This window comes from Maniola hyperantus, chromosome 4, assembly GCF_902806685.2.
Source record: "Maniola hyperantus chromosome 4, iAphHyp1.2, whole genome shotgun sequence".
In the NCBI taxonomy this organism is placed as follows: domain Eukaryota; kingdom Metazoa; phylum Arthropoda; class Insecta; order Lepidoptera; family Nymphalidae; genus Maniola; species Maniola hyperantus.
In genome coordinates this window covers 4,780,541-4,802,800 of record NC_048539.1, presented here as the reverse complement: position 1 = coordinate 4,802,800, position 22,260 = coordinate 4,780,541, and the positions used below count along the sequence as shown (strand labels likewise).

At 35.7% G+C, this 22,260-nt stretch overlaps 3 protein-coding genes across 4 annotated transcripts in view; 2 read left to right on the top strand and 1 right to left on the bottom strand.

Annotated features, from left to right (window-relative positions):
* LOC117997272 (HIG1 domain family member 1A, mitochondrial-like) overlaps window positions 1–22,260 on the bottom strand; it is a 37,847-nt gene that overhangs the window by 14,777 nt on the left and 810 nt on the right. The window contains exon 2 of one of the 2 annotated variants that reach the window (XR_011238577.1): window positions 19,484–20,917. Coding sequence is in view for 1 of the 2 variants with exons in the window: in XM_034985526.2 (XP_034841417.1) it covers window positions 20,727–20,917 (191 nt within the window). In the remaining variant the exon portion in view is untranslated. Of the gene's footprint in view, window positions 1–19,106; window positions 20,918–22,260 lie in introns of those variants that run through there. The other variant, XM_034985526.2, reaches the window with a different exon arrangement.
* Window positions 299–1,556, top strand: LOC117981978 (uncharacterized). The gene is made up of 2 exons (XM_034968251.2): window positions 299–457; window positions 653–1,556. The coding sequence occupies exons 1-2, from the start codon at window positions 410–412 to the stop codon at window positions 1,367–1,369; spliced, it is 765 nt and encodes a 254-aa protein (XP_034824142.1). The 5' UTR covers window positions 299–409; the 3' UTR covers window positions 1,370–1,556.
* Window positions 2,442–14,135, top strand: LOC117997238 (uncharacterized). The gene is made up of 11 exons (XM_069498154.1): window positions 2,442–2,641; window positions 2,733–2,943; window positions 3,034–3,157; window positions 3,305–3,828; window positions 4,713–5,050; window positions 5,914–6,027; window positions 6,673–7,303; window positions 7,598–7,625; window positions 9,038–9,150; window positions 9,936–9,963; window positions 10,088–14,135. Exons 1-11 carry the CDS (start codon window positions 2,573–2,575, stop codon window positions 14,004–14,006), a joined length of 6,099 nt encoding a protein of 2,032 aa, XP_069354255.1. The 5' UTR covers window positions 2,442–2,572; the 3' UTR covers window positions 14,007–14,135.

The following is a 22,260-nucleotide window of genomic DNA, read 5'->3' as shown; positions in this document are numbered from 1 at the left end:
GTAGTAAGTAATATTTCGCACTAACACGTTACCATCATAAAGGTTGCGTAGATAGTTAGGTGAGGTATGTGTTAGCTAAATAGGTACCTACTAGTAGGTGTAACATGCCTTTCTCTAAATCTAGAGACTCTCCTGGACCTGAATTTGGGGTACTTATCCAAATACAGAAGTATTTTGTCTAAAAAACCAATGAGATAGATCACATACTTATTACGTGCGCAGGTAGTAATTTTAATAAAATAATCGTTTTACGCAATATAAGCACCTCTATGGTATATACATATAAGTATCTTAATTAATAATTAGGTTACTTTGTCATGCAAACTGGGTTGTATGTCACAATAACTTTGATTGTAAAGTCTATATAAGGGCATCCTTTTATATAATATTTCAGGAAACACCTAATAAAATGAACGGAATAACAATAGTATTTTTTTTCATTGTCTCACTTATCGCGGTAAGTTGTGTCAATCAATACTTACCTACTTCAATTCTACTAAATAACAATTATAGTGCATAGTAACTATCATGATTTGTAGTCTTCCTTATTTATGCTGAAGAAAGATACATCTTACCCTTTTAGGCTGGTAGGTACCATAGGTACTTCATAATAATTGTATATGTAAAACTTTTTTTTATTAATTTTAAACAGGTTTCCTGCGGGCATTATAACGGTCTCGCGCGCAATAATGTGCATCCCCAACATAACATCCACCGAGACTCGGGCTTGAGTTGCTCTTGCGAAGACCTCGTCACCCTGGTGGCTTTAGTGCGGGCATTGGAAGAAAAAGAATGCTGCTCAGCTGGACATGCGCCAAACGGAGGCCTCTCTAATGCAGAAGATCTTATTATGAATTTAGTGAACGCCTTAATTCAACTCACAACACAAGCGTTAAGCCATAACATCTATCACTGCCCTAATCAAGGTGGAAATAATTATCCTCATAATCCTGGTAATGGAGGATCTGGTCATTCCCATTCGAACGGAGGACTACTTGATCTTAATTTACTCGATCCAACAAAAAAAGACAACGTACTAGATCTTGATGTGGCCAAGCAACATGTATTAGGTGTTGGAGTTGGAGACGGCGGAGGAAGCTCTCAGGGGCCAAAGGGACACTATGATTCAAACGGTCGAAATGCAAATGGAGGCAATGATCAAGGCTTACACGTAGACCTTCTGGATTCCAAGAAACACGACAATGTGACACCTTCTCAAACTACTAACACTAACAGCAAGACCGGATCCAGTGGCAAAGAATCTAATTCTGGCGAAGGTCTAAATGTGAACGTTTTAAATGTTAATAAACAAAATAATGTAGCAGAGGTCAATCTTGCAGGGCAAACCGTATTAGGCGTTGGAGTGTGAAATAGAAATGACAGTACAGTAAATGATAAGTCTTAAATAATTTGGATAATACCATTATTAATTCGTGTGTTCGTTGTGTACGATTTAGATATGTATCTAAAACAATTCTAAAACATTAAAGCTGTTGATTTGAAAACAATTATTTCTATAAGTAAGTAGTTAACTAATAAAATTATATTGAAACGAATTAATTATTAATTTATTTATTAATAGATTTCCCACCCTCTCCATTGAAAATTAATATGATTATCAACGAGTCGAATCATCATTATCAAAATCAACCCATCACCGACTCACTACAGAGCACGGGTCTCTCAGAGTGAGAAGGTTTTGGCCATAGTCTACCACGCTGGCCATGTGCGGATTGGTAGACTTCACACACCTTTGAGAACATTATGGAGAACTCTCAGGCATGCATGTTTCCTCAAAGTGTTTTCCTTCACCGTTAAAGCAAGTGATATTTAATTTATTAAAACGCACTTAACTCCGAAAAGTTAGAGGTGCGTACCCGGTGGTACCCGGCACAGAGTACATTATATATACTGGTACCCGGGATCAAACGCCCGACCTCTGACTTGAAGGCGGATGGGCGGCGATTATATTATAATACTCTTTGAAGGCGGGCGTCCTAACCATAGAGTAAAGTAACACTACACTGAAAATACAAATTCCCATAGACCTATAATATACTCCAACTGACCATCAAAAAATGTACAGTGCGACAAGGACAAGGCTCTCTTGGCACTTGAATGACATTGACAGGGGCGCTGTTGGAGAACAAAGGCTTAGAACATTCCTGGAATATTCCAACAAGAACAAAGGGGACACTTGACGGCAACATTAGTTCCGATTTTCGCCACGCGCCAAGATAACCTTGTCGCACTGTAGTCTTTACAAATGCTTCACAAAAAAAATCTACGTTGACCTTTTTGACAGCACTTTGACAATTTTGAGTTTTGACGTAATCGTTCGTTTGCGTCACTGCGTTTGTGATGTTGTGAACCATAGACCAACCAAAAAAAAAAAAAAAAAAACCATAGATAATATGTATTTGTAAACTGTGAAGTTGAACTTCGTTAGAACAACTTTTGAATTTCTAAAAAGTTTTTGTCGTTTCGTGCTTGTTAAATATGCTATTCATTATTCAAACCAGACAAACCATTGTTTATTTTGTTAAATACTAATTTATTTTGTATTGTGAATATGACTTCAAGAGTTGACGTTCTTAAAACAAACGAATTTTTACGGCGTCGTAAATTAAGATTGCAACAGGTTAGAGGTTTCATATTATTTGTAAAAAAATGTAATAAAAAGAAAATAAACTGAGTGTGAAGGCTCTACGGTTCATTGACATATTTTTTAGGTCAGGGAACAGTCAAAGGACATCGCTAGAAAAATCAGACAACGCGCAAAAATTGAGAACTTGCGACATTTGGATAGTATTGATGCTAGGAGAGAAAAAGAATATTTCGACTGCCAAGAGAAATTAGTAAAACATTTAGAACAATTATATTCCAAGAGATTGCAGAAAGTTGGTGCTAGCCACAAAGATGCTTTAGAGGTCACTGACCAAGGTATTTCACTTTGTATTTAATTTTTATTGACTCAGAAACTTTATCAGTATTATTACCTTGGGCTTTTTACTTACTGGCAAATGTTTGTAGATTGTGTAAAGAAGACAGATATATCTCAATTACGCGGTAAAGAGGCAGCAGAAGCTATAAGGAAGAAAAAACAAGAAAAATTGGATGAACAAAAGAAACTTTTGGATAGAAAATTACAAGCAAGGTTTGTAAAACACAGAAATACCAAGTGCATTGTGCATGCATCAAATCCTTCTGCTTGCTTTCCTTCTTTGGTTTTAACTTTTATATAAATATACCTTTCTATTCTACAGTCTACTAAGTAGTTGATTGCTTAAAATTTTGATTGTAGGGATGCAGCAAATGAATTAAGCAGAGAAAAAGCAGCAGCAGTCACAAAAAATTTGACAAAACCCAATTCTAAAAAATGTGAAGATGTCCCAATAAAACCATGTGAGACCACTAACCAAAATCAAGATGCCAGAAAGGAAAATATCGATGTAACAAAGAATGATATGGGTACACAATGGGAATCTGAAGAATTGCCCAATGAGTGGGAACCAAATGTGCCCGTTCTGTCTCTGCCTAAAGATGACAGTGTTAAAGACTCACAAATTCCAACAGAGAAAACAGATAAATGTAAAAGGCCTAACTTGTTCGCTTTAAGCGATGAAATGCCTTCAAGCTTACGTGGAGGAATCACTGGCATAACTGAAGAAGATCCAGTCCATACAAAAACATCTTTGACACTAGTATCGGAGTACTTGCAAAATAGAAATCTGAGGTTACGACAGCCTGAACCGAGTTTAAGTAAAAAAGATGATTTGCAAAGCATAAAACAAACTATTCTACGCACTAGAGCAGCAAAGACAGATGGTAATGTATTTGATAATGTGTGTCATGTGCTCGACAAGCAAGTTATTCCAGTGCCATCATGGCAAGCTGAGCACTCTGTCTTATGCCCTCACTTGTACCAGCAAAATTATTATTCCAATAGCTTATATAAGTCCTTAATGAGAGCACCTGTAAATAAATTTTACAGCTCTCCAATAACATTACAAAGAAGTTTACAATCTAGCCCAGCACTAAAAGATCAACATTTTCATAAAAAGGCTCACACTTTGTATGGAACCTGTAAACAGACAGGTGACCAAAATAGTGTTTTATCAAATAGTTTGAGTATTTTGTGGCATTGTTGTAAATAGTGTTGAAGTAGTAGCATGAGTCATTTTGCATTAATTAACCTATCAGATTATAATTTTTTCTCTAACACTTACAGAAGTTTTTTTTTTTTAAGTTTAGCGAGTAAATGATTATTGTTGAATTATTAAAATTTTAAATTTATACATTAAAAATCTCAATACATATCACAATTACAATCTGCGATCCAAATGTATATAAAATGTTTATAGATATAGGCTTCCTTTAGGACGGTTCTCATGAGTTGTTTTGTGGTATTGTACAAAAATTAAAATTATAATTAGTACATATACATCTAATTATGTACATATATATTAATGTTTGTGTTCTGTATATTTTTAGTTTTTTCTGATTCTTTATATACCCACTAGAATCTAGAATCTAGATGATGCCTATGACCTTGTCCGTGTGGATTTAGGTTTTTTAAAAATTCCAAGGGGAGGTTTTGATTTCTTGGCATAAAAAGTTGCATCTTGGACACAGATTGGCTTATCTGTGTCCAACTCTTCACATATATAATATTGTGTATGTATTGTTTTCATGAAACAATTCAATTCTAGGAAATAAAGACAAATCATCTCAGTCAACTGAACAAAACACTGGCATTAGTAGGAAAAAATCTGTAACAGTTTATAACCACAACACAAGAAATATACAGGACTTGCCATGCAGTGACGAAAGACTTGTATCCCGTGATAACAAAAGTGAAGAAGATGCATATGCTCAAGCCTTGAAAGAGACTACTATTGCGAATTCCATGGAGAAAGAGCAGACAAGTAAACAGCAGAAAGATATGAGGACCAAAGTTGCTATAACTAAAAATAATGTAGATAAAGAATACAGGGATACATTAGCCTTTTTGAATTCTCTTGCAAGAGACAATAGTGATAAACCCATAGTAAGTATTTTTTACTTAAATCATAAATTATCACAAATTCTTTTTGTATGAAAGTTGAAACTGTCCTGTAGTTGATTTTAAAGTATCATAACGTAAAGTCGAGGGACGTGTGGCATAATTGTAATAATGTACTTTGATTGCGATTGTTAAGCAACATTGACCCGAGTAACGGGATAGGCGACCGTTTTCGAAAGCCCTTATTACATTACGATACTTACAGACGACTAGTATCCTATGCGAGTCTCGAAGATGAGTCGCTGAGGAGTATCTCACATACATTTGTATGGTGATTCGCACACTTCGCTACCGGTATGCTACCCGTCTGCTTCTAGTCTCGCGATACCCATCTAGTCGTCGCCCGCGCGTCGCGTCTTCTACGAATGTCGGCAAAATGGCGGTCGATCAGCAAGTTGACATTAAAGTTTAAGAAGAATTCTTTTTTTTAGTAGCATAATGTACGAAACTCGAGTAGCGAACATGTATTCTACTGGCATGCGACTGCGGTATCGTCTCTTGCGAGTATCGCAATGTATGAAGGGCGGAACTTGGCCTTTTCCTCCGTGCCTCGTAGTAGAGCACCTTTAGCCGTCCGCGCCGGTCCCAGTATTATCACTAATATCTGATTATAACTATAAATGAGTCAAACTTCATAGTTGAGTTATATATGCAGAAGGAGAATTACCGCACTATTATCCCTAAAAAACTACAATTATGTGATTAATGAAAAGTGGTCATGACCCTCAGCAATGAGCAATACAGTGTAGGGAAAGAATGTGAAGTGCATAGCCATATCCTGATACTTTCACAACTTTTGTGGTATGAATTTTTAATTGAATGTATTTTACCTCACCTTTTTATTCTAGAAAACGGCATACATGGATGAGCATCATCAGCAACTACATAATGAGAGGCACCAGAGAAAACTTCAAGAAGAATTCAAAAAAATTGAAAAGGAATGTCATAAACATCATTGCAAGGTAAATTACTGATTCCATGTGTGATGCTTATGTGAATGCTTCTAAAAAACTATATCCATTCTATACTAATATTATAAATGCGAAAGTGTGTCTGTCTGTCTGTCTTCCCGTCTGTCTGTCTATATGTCTGCTAGCCTTTCATGGCCCATCCGTTTAACCGATTTTGACGAAATTTGGTTCAGAGATAGCTTGCATCCAGGGGAAGGACATAGGCTACTTTTTGTCCCGGAAATTCAAAGAGTTGCCACAGGATTTTTAAAGACTAAATCCACGCGGATGAAGTCGCGGGCATCATCTAGTTGTTACATAACTGTTAAAGGCAGGCAATTGCTAAGATTTTTCACCGAAATTAATAAAAGAAAAAAAATGTAGGTAGGCAAGTCTTTTTCTATAATTAAATAAAAATAACTATTCTCTTAGGCACTGTTCATACAGGAGTGACAGAGATATGAAATACATACGTCTCCTAGAATCGTTTGGTGCTAGAGTAGGCGTCATGTCACTGGCAGCATCTATATACTTGGCTATTGTATCTGACGCCATACAAGCTTTTGACGAGAAAAGTTTTCGCGGCACTGCTTTTCCCTGGCCGCTTCTGTATCAACCGCACTTGAGTATTTTGAGTAACCTGTATAATGTTTTTAGCACTCTAAACAAAAAGCTACAATATCTGAAGACAGAAGAAATAAATCAAGATCACCAGTACAAAGGGAAATGAGAAAGGATTTTGAATACTCCTGGATGCCGGTTCCTGAAAGCGACGGCAGTCTCGCTGTCCACACAATTCCTAACTCAAATACTAAAAACAAATCTGGAAACTCTGTGAAATTCAGCCAACCTGACAGTTACCATGAATACAGATCAAGACATAAGCATACACCTCCAACTAAAGAAGTCAGCAACGATAGACAGAGCAAGAGAGTTGTTGAAACTGTTATACTACAAGAAACTAATGGTTCTGATGTCAGTGAATCATCAGAAACAAGCTCAGTTGAAAATTTGAACCTAGAAAAAGATAAAACTGAGGACGATTCTAGACTCAAAGATGCAGAGAGAATCATAATATACAAGATTCTTGAATCTAAAAAAGATAAGAAAAGCAAGGAACACAAAAAAGGTAAAGCCACTACAAGACTTGCAAGTTCTGCTTCTGCAACAGATGAAATAAAAGAGAAAATGTTACAAGATGAAGAGGATAAAGTGGAGACAACTAAAAACTTAGAGAAATCTGCTATTGATATACAGAGAGGTGTTTCCTTTGAACGACTGCAAGAAGGTAATACTATAATAAATGATTACTATATTAATAAAGATTTGTTTGTTTGTAATCTGAAACTGCTGAAGTCAACCGATTTTAATAATAGTTCCTACATCATTAAAAAAGTTATTTTATCCAAAAGTAGCATAGGCTATAAGTCACATAATATGTACCGACTTGCGGAATGGTTTCTGACATAATATCATCAACATGCTAATGGGTGGCGCAGAATTCGCATTGCAATAATTCATAAAGGGTATGCTTACCTTTAGCTAGTTTCACATGTGAAATGATATTTAATTTTTTTTGCAGGTATTTATGAAGCTGTTAATAGTAATGGGTAAGTTGACACAAAAATTATACCATTTTTGTCTATTTAAAGCTTTTTATTTTTAATTAGGGTGATCATATCTTGTTTGTTGTTAATGTATATTAATGTGATATAATAAGAACAGTGCTACCACTTTTATAAGGTTACGTAGACCTGCGCAGAAATCTTATTTTGGCGCGAAAATATCTCAGCCAATCATAGCGCGCGTCCGTCGGCAATTGGTTGTTGCCTACGCGCCATGTTTTATACGCGCGAATTATGAGCGAGAAAGCACGAGTCTCTGTTGTTTTTGTGTTTAAAATCTTGACGTCAAGCAACAAGATCTATACTTTATTTGTACGTTCGGTTTTAGTCGGCGTTAGGTTGAGCTTTTTTGCTCAAACGAATTTTGCTGATGCGACTTCACAGAGAATTCGACCTCAAGAGTACGCATATACAAGGTTTTGCATGAATACAAAATCGTAAAATGAAATGAAATGAATCGGAAAATCGTAACGCTTTGTTGTGATTGGTGGATTCGAAAAGTCACGTAATCAAGACAACGTGCGGAATGACTAATGAGGGTACCGAACGGGCGTGGGCCGACTTTAAATGCTAAGCAACTGTCTAACTTGTCCGTCTATTAGGCGTCTACAAGTGGTGGTCTGTGTGTGACTTAGAAGTAGTACTACTTAAAAGTAGTAGTACTGTAATATATTTCTAATAACTAAAAAGTCAAATATTACTAGTATATAGGGATTACATATGAAGTTACCGTTTCAACATAGTCGCCAGTGTCCCAAGATTTTTGACAAAACTTTTTTGAATTTATAGAGGTTTCTGTCATTGTTAAAAGGTCCCTTTCCCTTTCTTTTCCTAAGCAATAATCCTATCTAACTACTCCTTCTAGACATATCTACAACGTTAGGAGCTGCTATACTGCTAATGTAGAAATGTGGCAGACATCTACTGACCGCAAGCCGTGGTGGTAATTTTTCCTACAGCTTAATTTAGTCAATTAACATTAGTGTCAGATATCATTTATATGTACAGTATTTTTAGATTTATTCTATTTGTCCAAGATGACATAATTTATTCATTATTATTTACCTAATTACTTGTTCCTACTTTCAGTGTTCATTTTAATTATTTGTCCCATTGCTTGATATTCTAATGATTTTAAGCTTATTTCGTGATTTAACGACATACTTTAATGTAGATAGCGGGTACATATGCCACGATTAATTTGATGTATTTATTTGTTATGTTTGGGTCGTGATCACGACGGGATGTACCCGTTATCTACGTTAAAATATGTTTGATATTCTATTTAAAATGGGGGATTAACTTATAGAATTTTAATAAACAGTGTTTAATTAGATAAAGTATAACTCCTAGGAATTATTATTGTAGATTGTAGCAAGTATTATTTGATATTTTAGGGACAACATAGCTTCAATGTACTTCACTGAAGGTACACTTGAGGGCGATGCAAGAAATCGGAGCCAAAAATGTAATAAAACCGTTCTGTCATGTTGCTGCAGTAGAAACAAAGGTATTTTGGCTTTTCTATATTTACCTAATAATAATTAATGTAACAAAACTATGATTTATTTAAGTGAATCAATATCACTTGCTTTAACAGTGAAGGAAAACATCGTGCATCTTGAGGAAAACCTGCACACCTGAGAGTTCGTCATAATGTTCTCAAAGGTGTGTGAAGTCTGCCAATTCTCACTTTGCTAGCGTGGAAGACTATGGCCAAACCCCTTCTCATTCTGAGAGGAGACCCGTGCTCTGTAGTGAGCCGGCGACGGTTTATAATGATGATGATGGTTTATTTATAGAAAACTAGACGATGCCATGCCCGTGACTTCGCGTAAATTCGGTTTTTTATAACTCCCGTAGGCACTCGTTGATTTTCCGGGATAAAAGGTAGTGTACTCCGTCTTCGGGATGCAAGCTATCACTGTACCAAATAGATGATACCCGCGACTTCTACGCCGTAATTTAGGTTTTTATAAATCTCGTGGAAACTTAGATTTCCCGGAACTAAAATTAGCCTATATCTTTCCCTAACATGCAAGATAACCTTGTACCAAATTTCGTAAAAACGGTTAAACAGATGGGCCGTGAACAGCTAGCCTAAACCCTTCTCACTCTGAGAGGAGACTGTGCTCAGTAGTGGGCCGGTAATGGTTGATCATGGTGATGATGATGATAGTTTATTTATAGCAAATGTGTCAGAAGGCTTTTATCTGATTTGATGATGTTTTTATACATAGTATGGAAAACGACAGTTTTTTAATATCTGTTTCAACATGTTTTGTTAAATTACAGATTTCAAAGATGGGGGAGACAACACAAGGTTAGTTCAGTATTCAGTGTTTTTTTTTCATTATTATTATTTACTTAGTACGCCAAAACATGAGTACAGATTTTATACATATACATTTTGCACACATACTTACCCTTTATTTTATTTGTTACAGATTATTTCAGAGAACATCTAGTTGCAATTGTAGTTCTGGTAATAAGAAAGAAAATAGTAACATGGGCCAACCATCGGCTGCTACATCTTCTACTTCATTCACAACAGCTTTCAATGATAAAACTAATAATCGACTTCCTGACGGTGGCTTTGTTAAACTGGTCGAAGACGAAGGACAAGAGAGCAATAAATTTTACGTAGGTGCTTCTGGCTTTTTAAAAGATGATAACTACGAAGTTGTAATACAACTGAGAAAGAAAGAGAACGAAAAAGTTAATAATGTCGATAGACCACCACCATACACGAAGCCTGTAAATTCTTTAGACATTATACAAGAAATGGAACCAAATATACAAGATAATGCATCCTCTAATAAAACCACAGCAAATGATCGTTTGACAACGCCAATAAAAGTGGTGACAAATTCTGAAGAAAATAAGGTAGTACGAAATGTTCAACAAGACAATCCACAATCTTTAAATAAAGAACAAAGAGAAGTTGAGATGTCCGAGGAACCAAACATAGATTCTCCATCAAAGAAGTTATGTGAGAAAGCAGTCCACACCTCTTTTCAAGATGATTTCGCTATTCCTGCTAATGTGCCTAAATCAGATCCGATATCAAGACCGGGTACTTCTACTTACACCCAAACTTCATTCAACTTGTCCATACCGAGACCAGCTTTTATGCATATGAGTTCTTCTACATCTACAGCGTATATGAGCCCCCCTGAGCTAGTTCTACCCAAATTTTTAAAACAAAATTATATTATTACTAAAGAAGAACTGTATGAATCAGAAAATACAATGAATCAATTGGATTCTAATTTTGATGTTATAGAAAGTGAACATTGTAATAGATCTGACTGCAGATGTAGAGTTAACGAAAGATATCAATTGAAGACACCTCCTAACACTGCTCGAAGTTGTAGCAAAGAAAGTTCAGCTGGTGAATGGGTACAAACAAAGAAAAGAAAATGTAAATGTCACAATTGCCGAAGGCACAGTGACACAAATCTTTGCTGCAAAATTCATAGAAAGAAATCTAGCACCTCAAAAATAAAGCCTTCAAGAGATTTACCATCTGAAGATTTTAACAGTATGTTAAAACGATCAGCAAAAAGTAAGCCTTTAAATACACGTTCCGCTAGCAAAGGAAGTAATAAAATGAACCCTGTCGTAAAAAAATATGTTAATAAACTTTTGGCTCTTAATAGTGAAGGTCTTAAAGCCATTGAAATTATTAATCAAGACTGTAGTGCTATAACTACCCCTAGTAGTTCTATTATAAATTTGCCATGTAATAATAATAATAATAATAATAAAGAAAAATCAAGTTTAGACAGCAAAATTTCTCTAGAACAAATTAAAAATATTCTTAAACAGCAGATCTTAAAAGAAAACTTAATTGAAGATGGCATTAAAAATAACGGAAATAGTAAAAAAAATGAAACTGAAAATAAATCTAAAATATCGGTACCGATAATAATTACCCAAAATGGTTTCAAATTACCAAAAAAGAAATCATTACATAAAGTAAAATCATTAAACATATCCAAACACATATTAAAGAAAAAGAAACCATCAGATTCTTTCGTATCTAGTCAGCAGCGTTTAAGAAAACCTTCCATTTCCGTGTCTTCATCTGTCCATGAAGAAAACAAATTATTGCGTACAGATAAACAAGAAATCGGAAATCGAAGTAAAAGTTCTACCACTCCAAGAAAGTATGCTTACCCGGAATACAAAAATAGTACTAGTACTGATATTGTGGAAACTTCAAATAGTAAAAGATGCAATAGTTCGGGTAAAAATACTAAAGGGATTACAATTAATAAACTGTGTAAAAACACCATGCACGTAAAGTTGCAGCAGCAAAAGAAAAATTTCAACTTACCATTGCATAGAACCACTATGACTTCTTTTTCTTCAGACTCCGATGCTACTGGCGCAATCTTCAGACATTTGCACCCACCACAGCCACCAACACACATATCAACCCAAACAAATGGCATTATTGATACAGAAATACATTTTATGAAGATAGCTGAAGATAAACTGCAAAATATGGAGAAAATCGCTGATTTGACTGAAAAATGCACTAAACGTTTATCAAACTTGGCAAAAGTTTTAGAAGAAGTAAGAAGAAATAAATCGTTGGTATACAATCACATGTCTTCGTCTGACTCCACACCAGAATCTGTAACGAAAGCTGATAACAATGAGCTCTCAACCGAAATATCAGGCCATATATCTGATCCTAACATATTGACTCATCATAAAGAGAGTGTTAAAAATTTTACTTCTTTAAATATGCCGGAAAAACTAAATAGCAAAAATGAGGATACGAAAGAATCTGAAGAATTCACGCCACTTTTGGAAGATATCCCTAAACCAGATATATTTACAGCACCCTTATATTCTAATCTAAACGATGTGCCTGATAAAGCAACCAAAATACATAATATAGAATACGACAATACGAAAAGTAGAGGAAAGCCACCCCCTGCGTTATCTCGCATCTACTTAAAATGTGGAGAAGATATTAACATTATTCCACACGAGTTGTCAACAGTTGTTGAAGTGGATTCGCCTATGAGTACGAGAGTTAAAAGTCAATCTTCGCGACAAGACACAAAACTGGAAGTGCTGGAAAAATCGGATCATATTGTATCAGATGAAAACGATAAAGGTAATACGACCGCTAAAGAATTAATTAAAGTAAATTCAGTTGATCCTGATTTACTGAAAACTAATTTTAATTTATCTAGACGACGGTCAAAAGTATCTTCAACAGATTCTTCAGATGATTCTAAAATGCGTATGATGGACATGAAAAAATTTAATGATATTATGCTAAAGCCTTTTATTAGTTTAAAAGAATATGCAAAACAATGCAATATTGGATTAGATGAAGGTTCAAATTTTGAGGATGTAATTAAAGACAACCCAATCAATGACGACTTAAGTTCTCTTCATTCAGATGGCAGCTTGCCTGATGTTATTGCAGAGTTGTTGAAAAGAAATATTATTAGTGAACCTTTTAAGTATGACACAGGTTCGAATGTTAATTCAACAACAGTGTCATCGGAATCAACTCTGTCCGTTTTAGCTTTGTCCAAAGCGAGAAAGAAAAAAAAGGAATCTACAGTATTTCTGAAGAATAAAGAAAATGTAGCAGAGACTTCTGGAACGTTAAGCATATCCTCTAATCCTGATTTAGAAAATGCTTTTCAAAAACTTGGTATGGGTTGGGCTTCATCAACTTTAAAGAAAACAAAAGAGCGATTGGCTTTATCGTCCTCTTCTAATACCTCTAGTTCCAGTATGACACAGTTTAAAATTAAAAGTTTTAGTCAAGATGTACCCAATTTAGCAACTGACTCGACCTCATCATTGCTTGAAGTCTCAAATAAACGTGACAAGGAAATGTCACCTAGAAGATATAAATTGGAAGAAACTTCTCGGAATGCTGTTCAGCAAACATCACTAACAAATTCTATGACTGTAAAAGAGTTTCTTACGAATGAACTGGCGAGGAAAATCACATTTAATAATAAATCAACCAGAAAAGGTGAAGAGGATTTCGTTTCTTTGTACGAGACTAAAATGCCAGAGGAGATGAAACATACTAAAGTACGGCTTGACGAGGATCAGTCGAGTGTCGCTAGTGTTAATCACAATAGGGCGCGCACCTCGACGCCCGTGCAAATATTTAAATCTCAGACATATCATTCAACTTCTACTTCAAATACTTCCAATGGGTTTTTTAGTAATGCTGATGACTTATCATCTGTGAAGGTAACTTCTGCCTCCATACGCAACCATTCCACATCTGACAAGGATGATTTAACCATTCCAAATTACAGCCTTAAAACAAAAAAAGGGCTGTCCGAGTCCGGCTGTAGCAAGAGTGATTGAAATTGTTTCAATTGTATGTTATTTATTTTTTTATGAAATTTTTATAATGGCATGTTACTTAAAATGGAATTATTGTTGTACTTTTTTGTCTATTTGTATATTATGAATAAATTGACGTGGTTTAGTAAAGCATTTTTTTTTTCAATTTTCTAAATTACTTAGTACCTACCATTGATGTTGGAATCCCCCTCTACTTGATGAAGCATGTGGGCGGGGTAGGCGAGCCGCGGATATGAGCAAACGCTCATATCAAAGTCTTTTGAGCACATTACTATGGGCCATTTTTGCCCAATTGTCACCGTGATTAGAGCTGCCGTACAAAACTTGAAAAGATGCCGAGTTTTACTGTAATTAGAAGTCGTATGCGAAATAAAAATGTGAGTCCGGGTAAATAAAGGAATTTCTTTCGTCCATAAGATAAAAATCTACTAAAATATTTGTAGATCGAGGCATAATCTCGAAAAATTATATCGCTTGACAATGTTAAGAGCGTTCATACACAATTACCGATTTTTTAGGAATTATTCATGTGCGAAGTGCTACAGATATTAGGAGTAATAACGAATGAAAAGGTTGAAATATTTAAGAACAAGCCTATTTTAAAGATCTATTGCTAATTAATTATTAATTTTATTGAAAAATAATATTCCTATCAAATCCTTATTCTTTTAAAAAACAAAACATTCTCTGGTTATTTCTAACATACAAAAACTACAGTGATATCAAAACTCAGTCTTTCACACAGTAAATACTCAAAGCCCCGTTTGTTTTAGTGGTTTACTAAAACATCGGAAACACACGAGTATCTCGTAATGCCTACAATAAGAGAAGATATACATAGCAATGCTAAGAAATATAAGGCCAAGCTATCCATACGAATACGTCCATACGAATAGTCTGATAGTGTCACTTAGAAGAATATAAGAACTGTCTTGTGGGCACTAAAGCCACCGAAAGCCTTATGAGAAGAGTTTTTCGATGGAATGACCTTCTCCCAACTCTTGACACACTCATAAAAATACCTATGACTGATTACAGATGACCTAGAAATATCAAAACAAAAAAAGAACTGTGCAGTTATGCATGGTCTTTTAGTAAATCCTACTAAATCACAGGCTACTTTTGATATTGGCCCAGCTACGAAATTGTCTACTCCCTATTACCACATGGTAATAGGGAGTAGACAATTTCGTAGCTGTGCCAATTTCAAGTCTTCCAATCATAGCTAATGATGATCACGTATCATGGTCAGGCAGAGCAAACTTTCCGTGTGCGTAAAAGTGAAAACTCTAGGGAAACAAGATTATAAAGATAGCCAGACGTGAAAAACTGACTAGGATACCCTTAAGGCTCTTGAAAACTATCAGACAGACGGTTACGAAACAAAAAATGTTCGACACCTTGGGTCACTGGTGATTTGTGAACCAGTGAAAAAAAACTTCACATACAAAATTTATTTTTAATTTTCAAAAGGCTCCCTAGAACATTTTTGTATGGAACTCTTTTTTGACACTTTGCATGTGCACAGAGCTTGAAGGTTTTCTTTCAGAAAAAATATCCTAAAAGTCACAATTGTACAAAATTTATCGGAGTACCTTAATTACAAATTATAGACCTATCTCAGTGCTAACAATGCTTTCAAATGTCATCCAGAAAATTCTGAACAACCAGCCAGGCAGCTTCTTGAATAGACATAACATAATATTATCTGAGAATCAGTTTGGTTTCCGGAAGGGAAAGTCTACAGAAGATGCCATCAACCTTCTAACTAATCAAGTTGTTAATCGTATAGAAGCTAAGAACAAAGTAGTAGGCGTGATTATTGATCTCACCAAGGCTTTTAATACCGTCTCTGTTCATATTCTTGTGGGCAGATTAGAAGCTATTGCTATAAGGGGATATACACTAAGTATCTTCAAGGATTATCGCTGCGGTCGGGAAAAAAGATGGCCAGCAAATAAAACAAATTCATATAAAAATTTCCTTCATTTTCAAACAAACAAAGAACTTGTGAAGTTGTCCCACGCGTCAACGCTCTTAATTTTGGGCTTGCGTGTGTCGATAATTTTATCGATAGTGTATTTTTGTTAATAAAGGCTAAACATCTTGTAGTACCTATTGTTATAAAAAAGTTTAAGTACTATAGCATAATTTTTAGTAGGTAGTAATACAACAATAGTAGATATATTTATATAATAAGACTTCCTCCGGCCTGACTGATAGACTGATCTATTTACTATCTCGTCTATCAATATACTTATATAAAGTCTATCAATCCGCACATGGCCAGCGTGGTAGACTACGACCAAACCCTTCTCACTCTGAGAAGAGACCCGTGCTCTGCAGAGAGCCGGCGATGGATTGATCATGATGATGATGGACAACAATAGATTGCATATTTTATACTTTGCCAAAACAAGACAGGTATATCATGGATTGACTAGGTATTCTACAGAATGACTGAATTATAGACATTTCCGGTACCATTATTGATTTTGAAATCTTAAGAACAGGATCTCGGCTGAAGTGAGAAGATTGGAAACTTGGGTAGGTACAGACTGATATTTAACATACCTACATATAAGTCGAGTTGAGAACCTTTTTTTCGAAAGTCAGTTAGAAATCGTCATGTATGTAAATAAATTTAAAAAATGCCATACCATCTTTAACTGCCCGTATTGATAATTATTATCGACATCGACTTCCAATTTGTTACACATCACTATTTGTCAGTGGCTTGTGTATTGCCAGTGACGTACAAAAATTTTCACAATAATTTAATTAATTATTTTTAAAGTGATTGCTTCGAGCGACATGTACTTTATATAGTGAAACATGTTTTTGAGATGTTTGCACAATAAGCACAATAATTATCAACGCTTGGGACATGATATTAAGAACTGAAAATATTTATTGTGCAAATTTTTATCATAGCTGGCAATACAATACTTGAATGGTACTTCAAAATCAATCCTACCTCTAAGAAGATACAGACGATTTTTGCTTGTAATTTTTTGACCAATAGTAGAGTCGCGATGGCTGTGTGCTGAATACGCGATTCTTTAAGATAGTGTGCGAGGTGGCTCGCGCGGTTTTCATACAAAAGTAACTTCATCAGCGTTCTATAGTATTTATTATTCTAGGGTACCTACAATAGTAAGTTAATAGTATTATATATTTATTGTGCCGGTAGGTAGCTAAATTTTCTCTGCAAAGCCCAAAGGTGGTGGACCACGAGAAGACCCGGAAGAGGCGGTTACCGCATTAATTTCACTTGCAAGTATAATACGCGACAGGTCGAGATGGGGGAGGGAACACCTCGCACAACCCCCGCGCTAATACGGTGCGGGCGAGCGCAGGTTTTTTTTTTTAATAGATATAACGAGCAGGCGGGTCACTTGATGTTAAGTGATTACCGCCGCCCATGAACATTTGCAGCACCAGAGAAGCCGCCGATGCGTTGCCGGCCTTTTAGGAATTTGTTGGTCCGCCCCTTGAATAACCCCATGTTATAATCTAGTGGGAACACCGCCGATGGGAGGTGGTTCCACAGTTTGCACGTGCGTTGAAAGAAGGATCTGGCGCAGGCGTGCGGGGCGTCCCCCCGCCTCATACCATCTCGACCTGTCGCAGACAAGCGGTAACAGCCCTTTCACACGGCGTCCAGTTTTTTGCAGGATCCCGTTTGATGGCGAATGTGTTTACATGCTAGCGAGCAACCCGTATGCGGGATGCTCGTGTGAACGCTAGCATACAAACACATTCGCCATCAAACGAGATCCTGCAAGAAACTGCACTGCCGTGTGAAAGGGGCGTAATGGCCGAGTGGTTAGGATGACGGCCTCCTAGTCGGGGGGTCCATAGTTCGATCCCGGGTACGCACCTTTAACTTTTCGGATATGTGCGCGTTTAAGCAATAATGTAAGTTGCTTTGACGGTGAAGGAAAACATCGTGAGGAAACCTGCATGTTTGAGAGTTCTCCATAATGTTCTCATGAGGTGTAAGAAGTCTGCCAAGCCGCACTTGGCCAGCGTGGTAGACTATTCAATAATATTATAATATTTAATATTTTTTACGTTCAGTCAACATTGGTTACACACGCAATATGTGGGTGTGACTCAACGGGAAAATAAAATTCCTGCTAGCTAGTCACGAGAGTGCGACTCAACGGGAACATCCCGAGATACGGAACCCTAAAAATGACATTATTTTGCCTTAATGCAATTATGATGACTATTGCAAGAAAGGATAAAATAAAACTAAATTTTAGAAGCAACAATAATTTTGATTTAATAAATACATCGTTTGTCATTTCGATCTTAGAACTATTGACAGGTATGACAATTTTATTTAGGTATAATCATCACATAAAATATTAAACATTAATGTACTTATTTAATGTGTAAGTACTCAATTAATAATTAATATAGGTACATATTTACCTTAACTTCAAATAGAAAACTTATGTACTAAGTACATTATATCTGCCATCTGTACATATTTTACTTTCTAAAATCACAGAACACAAAGTTAGTACACATATTATAATAAATTAAAACCTTATTTTTAGGTCTTCAGACCTGACCTTATTTATTTTAGGGATAAACAAGGAATCTTTTTATCTCTTAGCCGTGTGCCCGATGAGGTTTATTATCCTATTTAACCTTCGCAGCGAATCAGAGTGAAATTATAAATTACCAAGCAATGTGGCTAATTCCGTTGTACACAATTTCTAAACTAAACTTAAATGGCTCGTCTAAATCTATTGCTATCCCTTTCATAATGTTGCTTGCGGAAAAGGATAGCACTAGATTTAGACCTGTTAATTTAGTTTAGTTTAGAGATTGTGTACAAGAGAATCAGCCCCAATGACTATTTACACTAAAAGATTAAAATAAATAAAAAATATTAAGAAAAACAGACTTCCAAAACCACTACAAAGTAAAAAAAATATTTTTTTACTTTGTAGTGGTTTCGGAAGTAGGTTTTTAATATTTTTTTTGTCAATAAATTATTATCTAATTAACTACGTCATCATCTAGCTGCAAGTCAAATAGTATCTCAAGATAACAAAGTAACTTCAATAGCGCAGCATCACATAGTTATTTTCTCAAAAAATATTATTTAAAATCCTTGATTTTCCCTGCAAATTTTTCATTTACTTTTAAAGTACTACTTGGTTTGATGGTGCTACATACCTATGTAGAAATAATAATTGCTATCTCTTATGTTATGATAATATGCCACTTAGCGATGGGTGATTCATTCGAATAACAATCGAACTATTTGATTTTGTTTTTATTCAATAACAATTGAATAATCGGAAAACAATCGATTCTTTTCGATTGTTCATTTATTACGTAGCGCGTGAGTCTAGGATCTCTAGGACGAATGAATCGAAAATCGAATGCAATTGCGCAATTGATCAAGACTTTCGATTTTTTCGTTCCAGACCATGCCCTCTGCATTCGTAAACTTATACAATTGAAAAATTTAACAATCAATTGTCGATTTTTATTCGATTGTTTTTTGTGAAGAGGAACGCCCATCGCTATTGTCACTTACACAGACTCTGCATTTTCAATGACTGCATACAATTTGAACCTCAATTCCCAACATAATTTATAATGGTACTTATAAAACTATTTGTCTCAGAGGTAAAAATGGGATTGAGCTTTTACAAATTATACATTACATGGTAATCTTGCAATGAGACTGCTTATTTATTGTGCTAAGATTTAGCCCAGTGGGCATTCGAGTTAGTTACAATTTTTAATTCTCTACAATTATTCAAATAGTGACTTCAGCTGAATATCAAATAAAGATTATAACCACAGCAAATTATATTTTGAAGCTACTCACTAAAAGTAATCTAAAACATGGCTAAAATTCATGTCAGCTTGTGGCAAGCAAAACTAAGATAATATGTACATTGGGGTCGATTCTCTCGTACACAATCTCTGAACCTACACTAAATTAACAGATCTAAATGTAGTGTTATCCTTTTCTGCAAGCAACATTATGAAAGGGATAGCAATAGATTTAGGTGTGCTATTTTAGTTTAGTTAAGAGATATTGAACAACGGAATTAGCCACATTGTACATTCATAAGTCGCAATTTTCTACTTACAATATTTGAACTCAATGATATTATATTTATGTAAAAAAGTAGTAGGTATAAGACATTTGCACAGAAAGTGAAGTCTTCAAACTACTTCATTTGGGTAGCATTCATAGGTATCTAGCTCTTCTACTCTCGTATATTTTGTATCTTATCTTACAAGAACATTGAATACACCATGTAATATGAATGTAACATATCTAATATCTATGGTATCGCGAGTAATTTCCACTATAGGTACATTTATGACAATCAACGTTAGCCTGACTAGTGTCGAACTCATCCGGGGTCCAAGTCATAGGGACTCAGTTCGCGAACGCGTCGCGGTTGAGACTGAACTGCGTCCCTGTGAAAAAGGAGCCCAGATGGGTTCGAAAATTGTTGGGCTAACATTGACGAAATACGTTTGTCATAAATGTATAATCTATGGCATAAATTATAATATCATTGTTTTGAATTAAAATATTACTCACATCTACGTAAATTAGTAAATTGGCTACTTAACAAATTAATTTTTAGGGTTCTGTACCAAAAATTAAAGTGTTATATTTTGTATGATGGTACAGAACCCTTCGTGTGCGAGTCTGACTCTCACTTTTTATTCTTTCTTTACCTCTTTATGTAGGAACCTTTGGGATAATGAGTACGCCACTCCTACAGTGAGAGCAGCTACGACTGTGCCTTGGGCTGCAACTCGCAACTGCATGAGGAATACACTTGTGCTCATTTTACCTCTGCTCTTGAATTTGTAGGCTCCATAACCACAGACGCCTATTAAACCCAGAATTCCTGTAACAGAAATTGATATTTTTTATCATTTAGGAATTTAATGTTGTATTGGATCACAAGCTAGTAGATGTATCCAGTTGACCAATCAAATTTTTGAGAGACGATGTGATAAAATGAAAGGTTGCTTTTGAGTAATCTGATTGGTCTGCTTTAACCACACAGGTTAAGGGTAAGGACACAGGCGGCTAAGGGTAAAATTCTGATTAGGCAAATCCGTTTTTCATAATATCATCTAATAAATGAATTAAAAAAGTGCATGTGCTAAACTTAATTTTTAATTTAAACAAGAATTTTGGGATGCCCGTCCAGTGATTTCAGCTCTATGTCTCACTCTTAAATGTAGCAAGATCTGCGAATCCATCCCACTATTATCCCAAGAAAACACCTACTACTAATTAATAAATAAATAAATAAACGTTTATTTCAGACCATTCATAGATCCATAGATTGTTAGTTTGTTAGTTACAGTTTTTCCTTAAATGGTAAGTTAGTATTGTTAGTTCAGTAGTAGGTAGGTACAATTAATTTTATTTTACTGACCCAATAGCTACCGCCACACAGTGGCGTAGTATGGGACAGTCGAGCCTGGCAGCAATTACCTTTAGGATGCCGTTGTCGCTGGTACGTAAGCGCTGCAGGAGAGATGTCGCTTTTTTGCGCATTATGGCAAAAAAGTCATTGGTGTGAGCGTGCAAACATTTTAGATGCGCTACAGCGCCACGGCAACCTCAACAGCATCCTAAAGGCGTTATTATATTGAACACGCAGGGCGCTGTAGGCTCGGCGTGTATATGTCACCCATAGTGCACCGGTATAGAAGGACTGACAGAACGCTTTAAATAAAGTTACTTTCACGTCTGCAGTGCACCGGGCAAACCTACGGGCGAGCATATTGCCTCGTACCGCCAACACCCTGCGTTCTCGTTCAATATCCTCATCATCTCTTAGGTCACTCATGACAATATGACCAAGATATTTAAATTTATCCACGACCTTCAGAGGTACACCACCGAGACATACGGGCGGAACACGGCGTATTTTCGGTGCCTTAAATACTAATAATTCACTCTTTTTTGAGTTATATTTTAGGCCATGCTCCTCCGCATATGTCTCGCAGATGGAAAGCAGCTTCCTAAGCCCTGCTATATATATACCTATAATGGATAGGTAGGCATCACAACTTCAATAATGAGACAGAAAGATCCCTCACTCTCTCTCTTAGGGCTATATTGATACTTTCTATACTCTCACTGGACAACATACTGTACATAGGTCCAACATATTATGCATAAGTATTATTATGAAAAAGTTCTTAGTGATTTTAATCTTTTAGGAAATTGAGA

Excerpts from the sequence above, each read along its gene's own strand:
- LOC117997238 (XM_069498154.1), top strand. The coding sequence starts at position 2,573 with ATGACTTCAAGAGTTGACGTTCTTAAAACAAACGAATTTTTACGGCGT. Across the intron at positions 3,829-4,712 it reads TAGAGCAGCAAAGACAGATG|GAAATAAAGACAAATCATCT; the intron begins GTAATGTATTTG and ends ATTCAATTCTAG. Across the intron at positions 9,151-9,935 it reads TTGCTGCAGTAGAAACAAAG|ATTTCAAAGATGGGGGAGAC; the intron begins GTATTTTGGCTT and ends GTTAAATTACAG.
- LOC117981978 (XM_034968251.2), top strand. The coding sequence starts at position 410 with ATGAACGGAATAACAATAGTATTTTTTTTCATTGTCTCACTTATCGCG. Across the intron at positions 458-652 it reads TCATTGTCTCACTTATCGCG|GTTTCCTGCGGGCATTATAA; the intron begins GTAAGTTGTGTC and ends AATTTTAAACAG.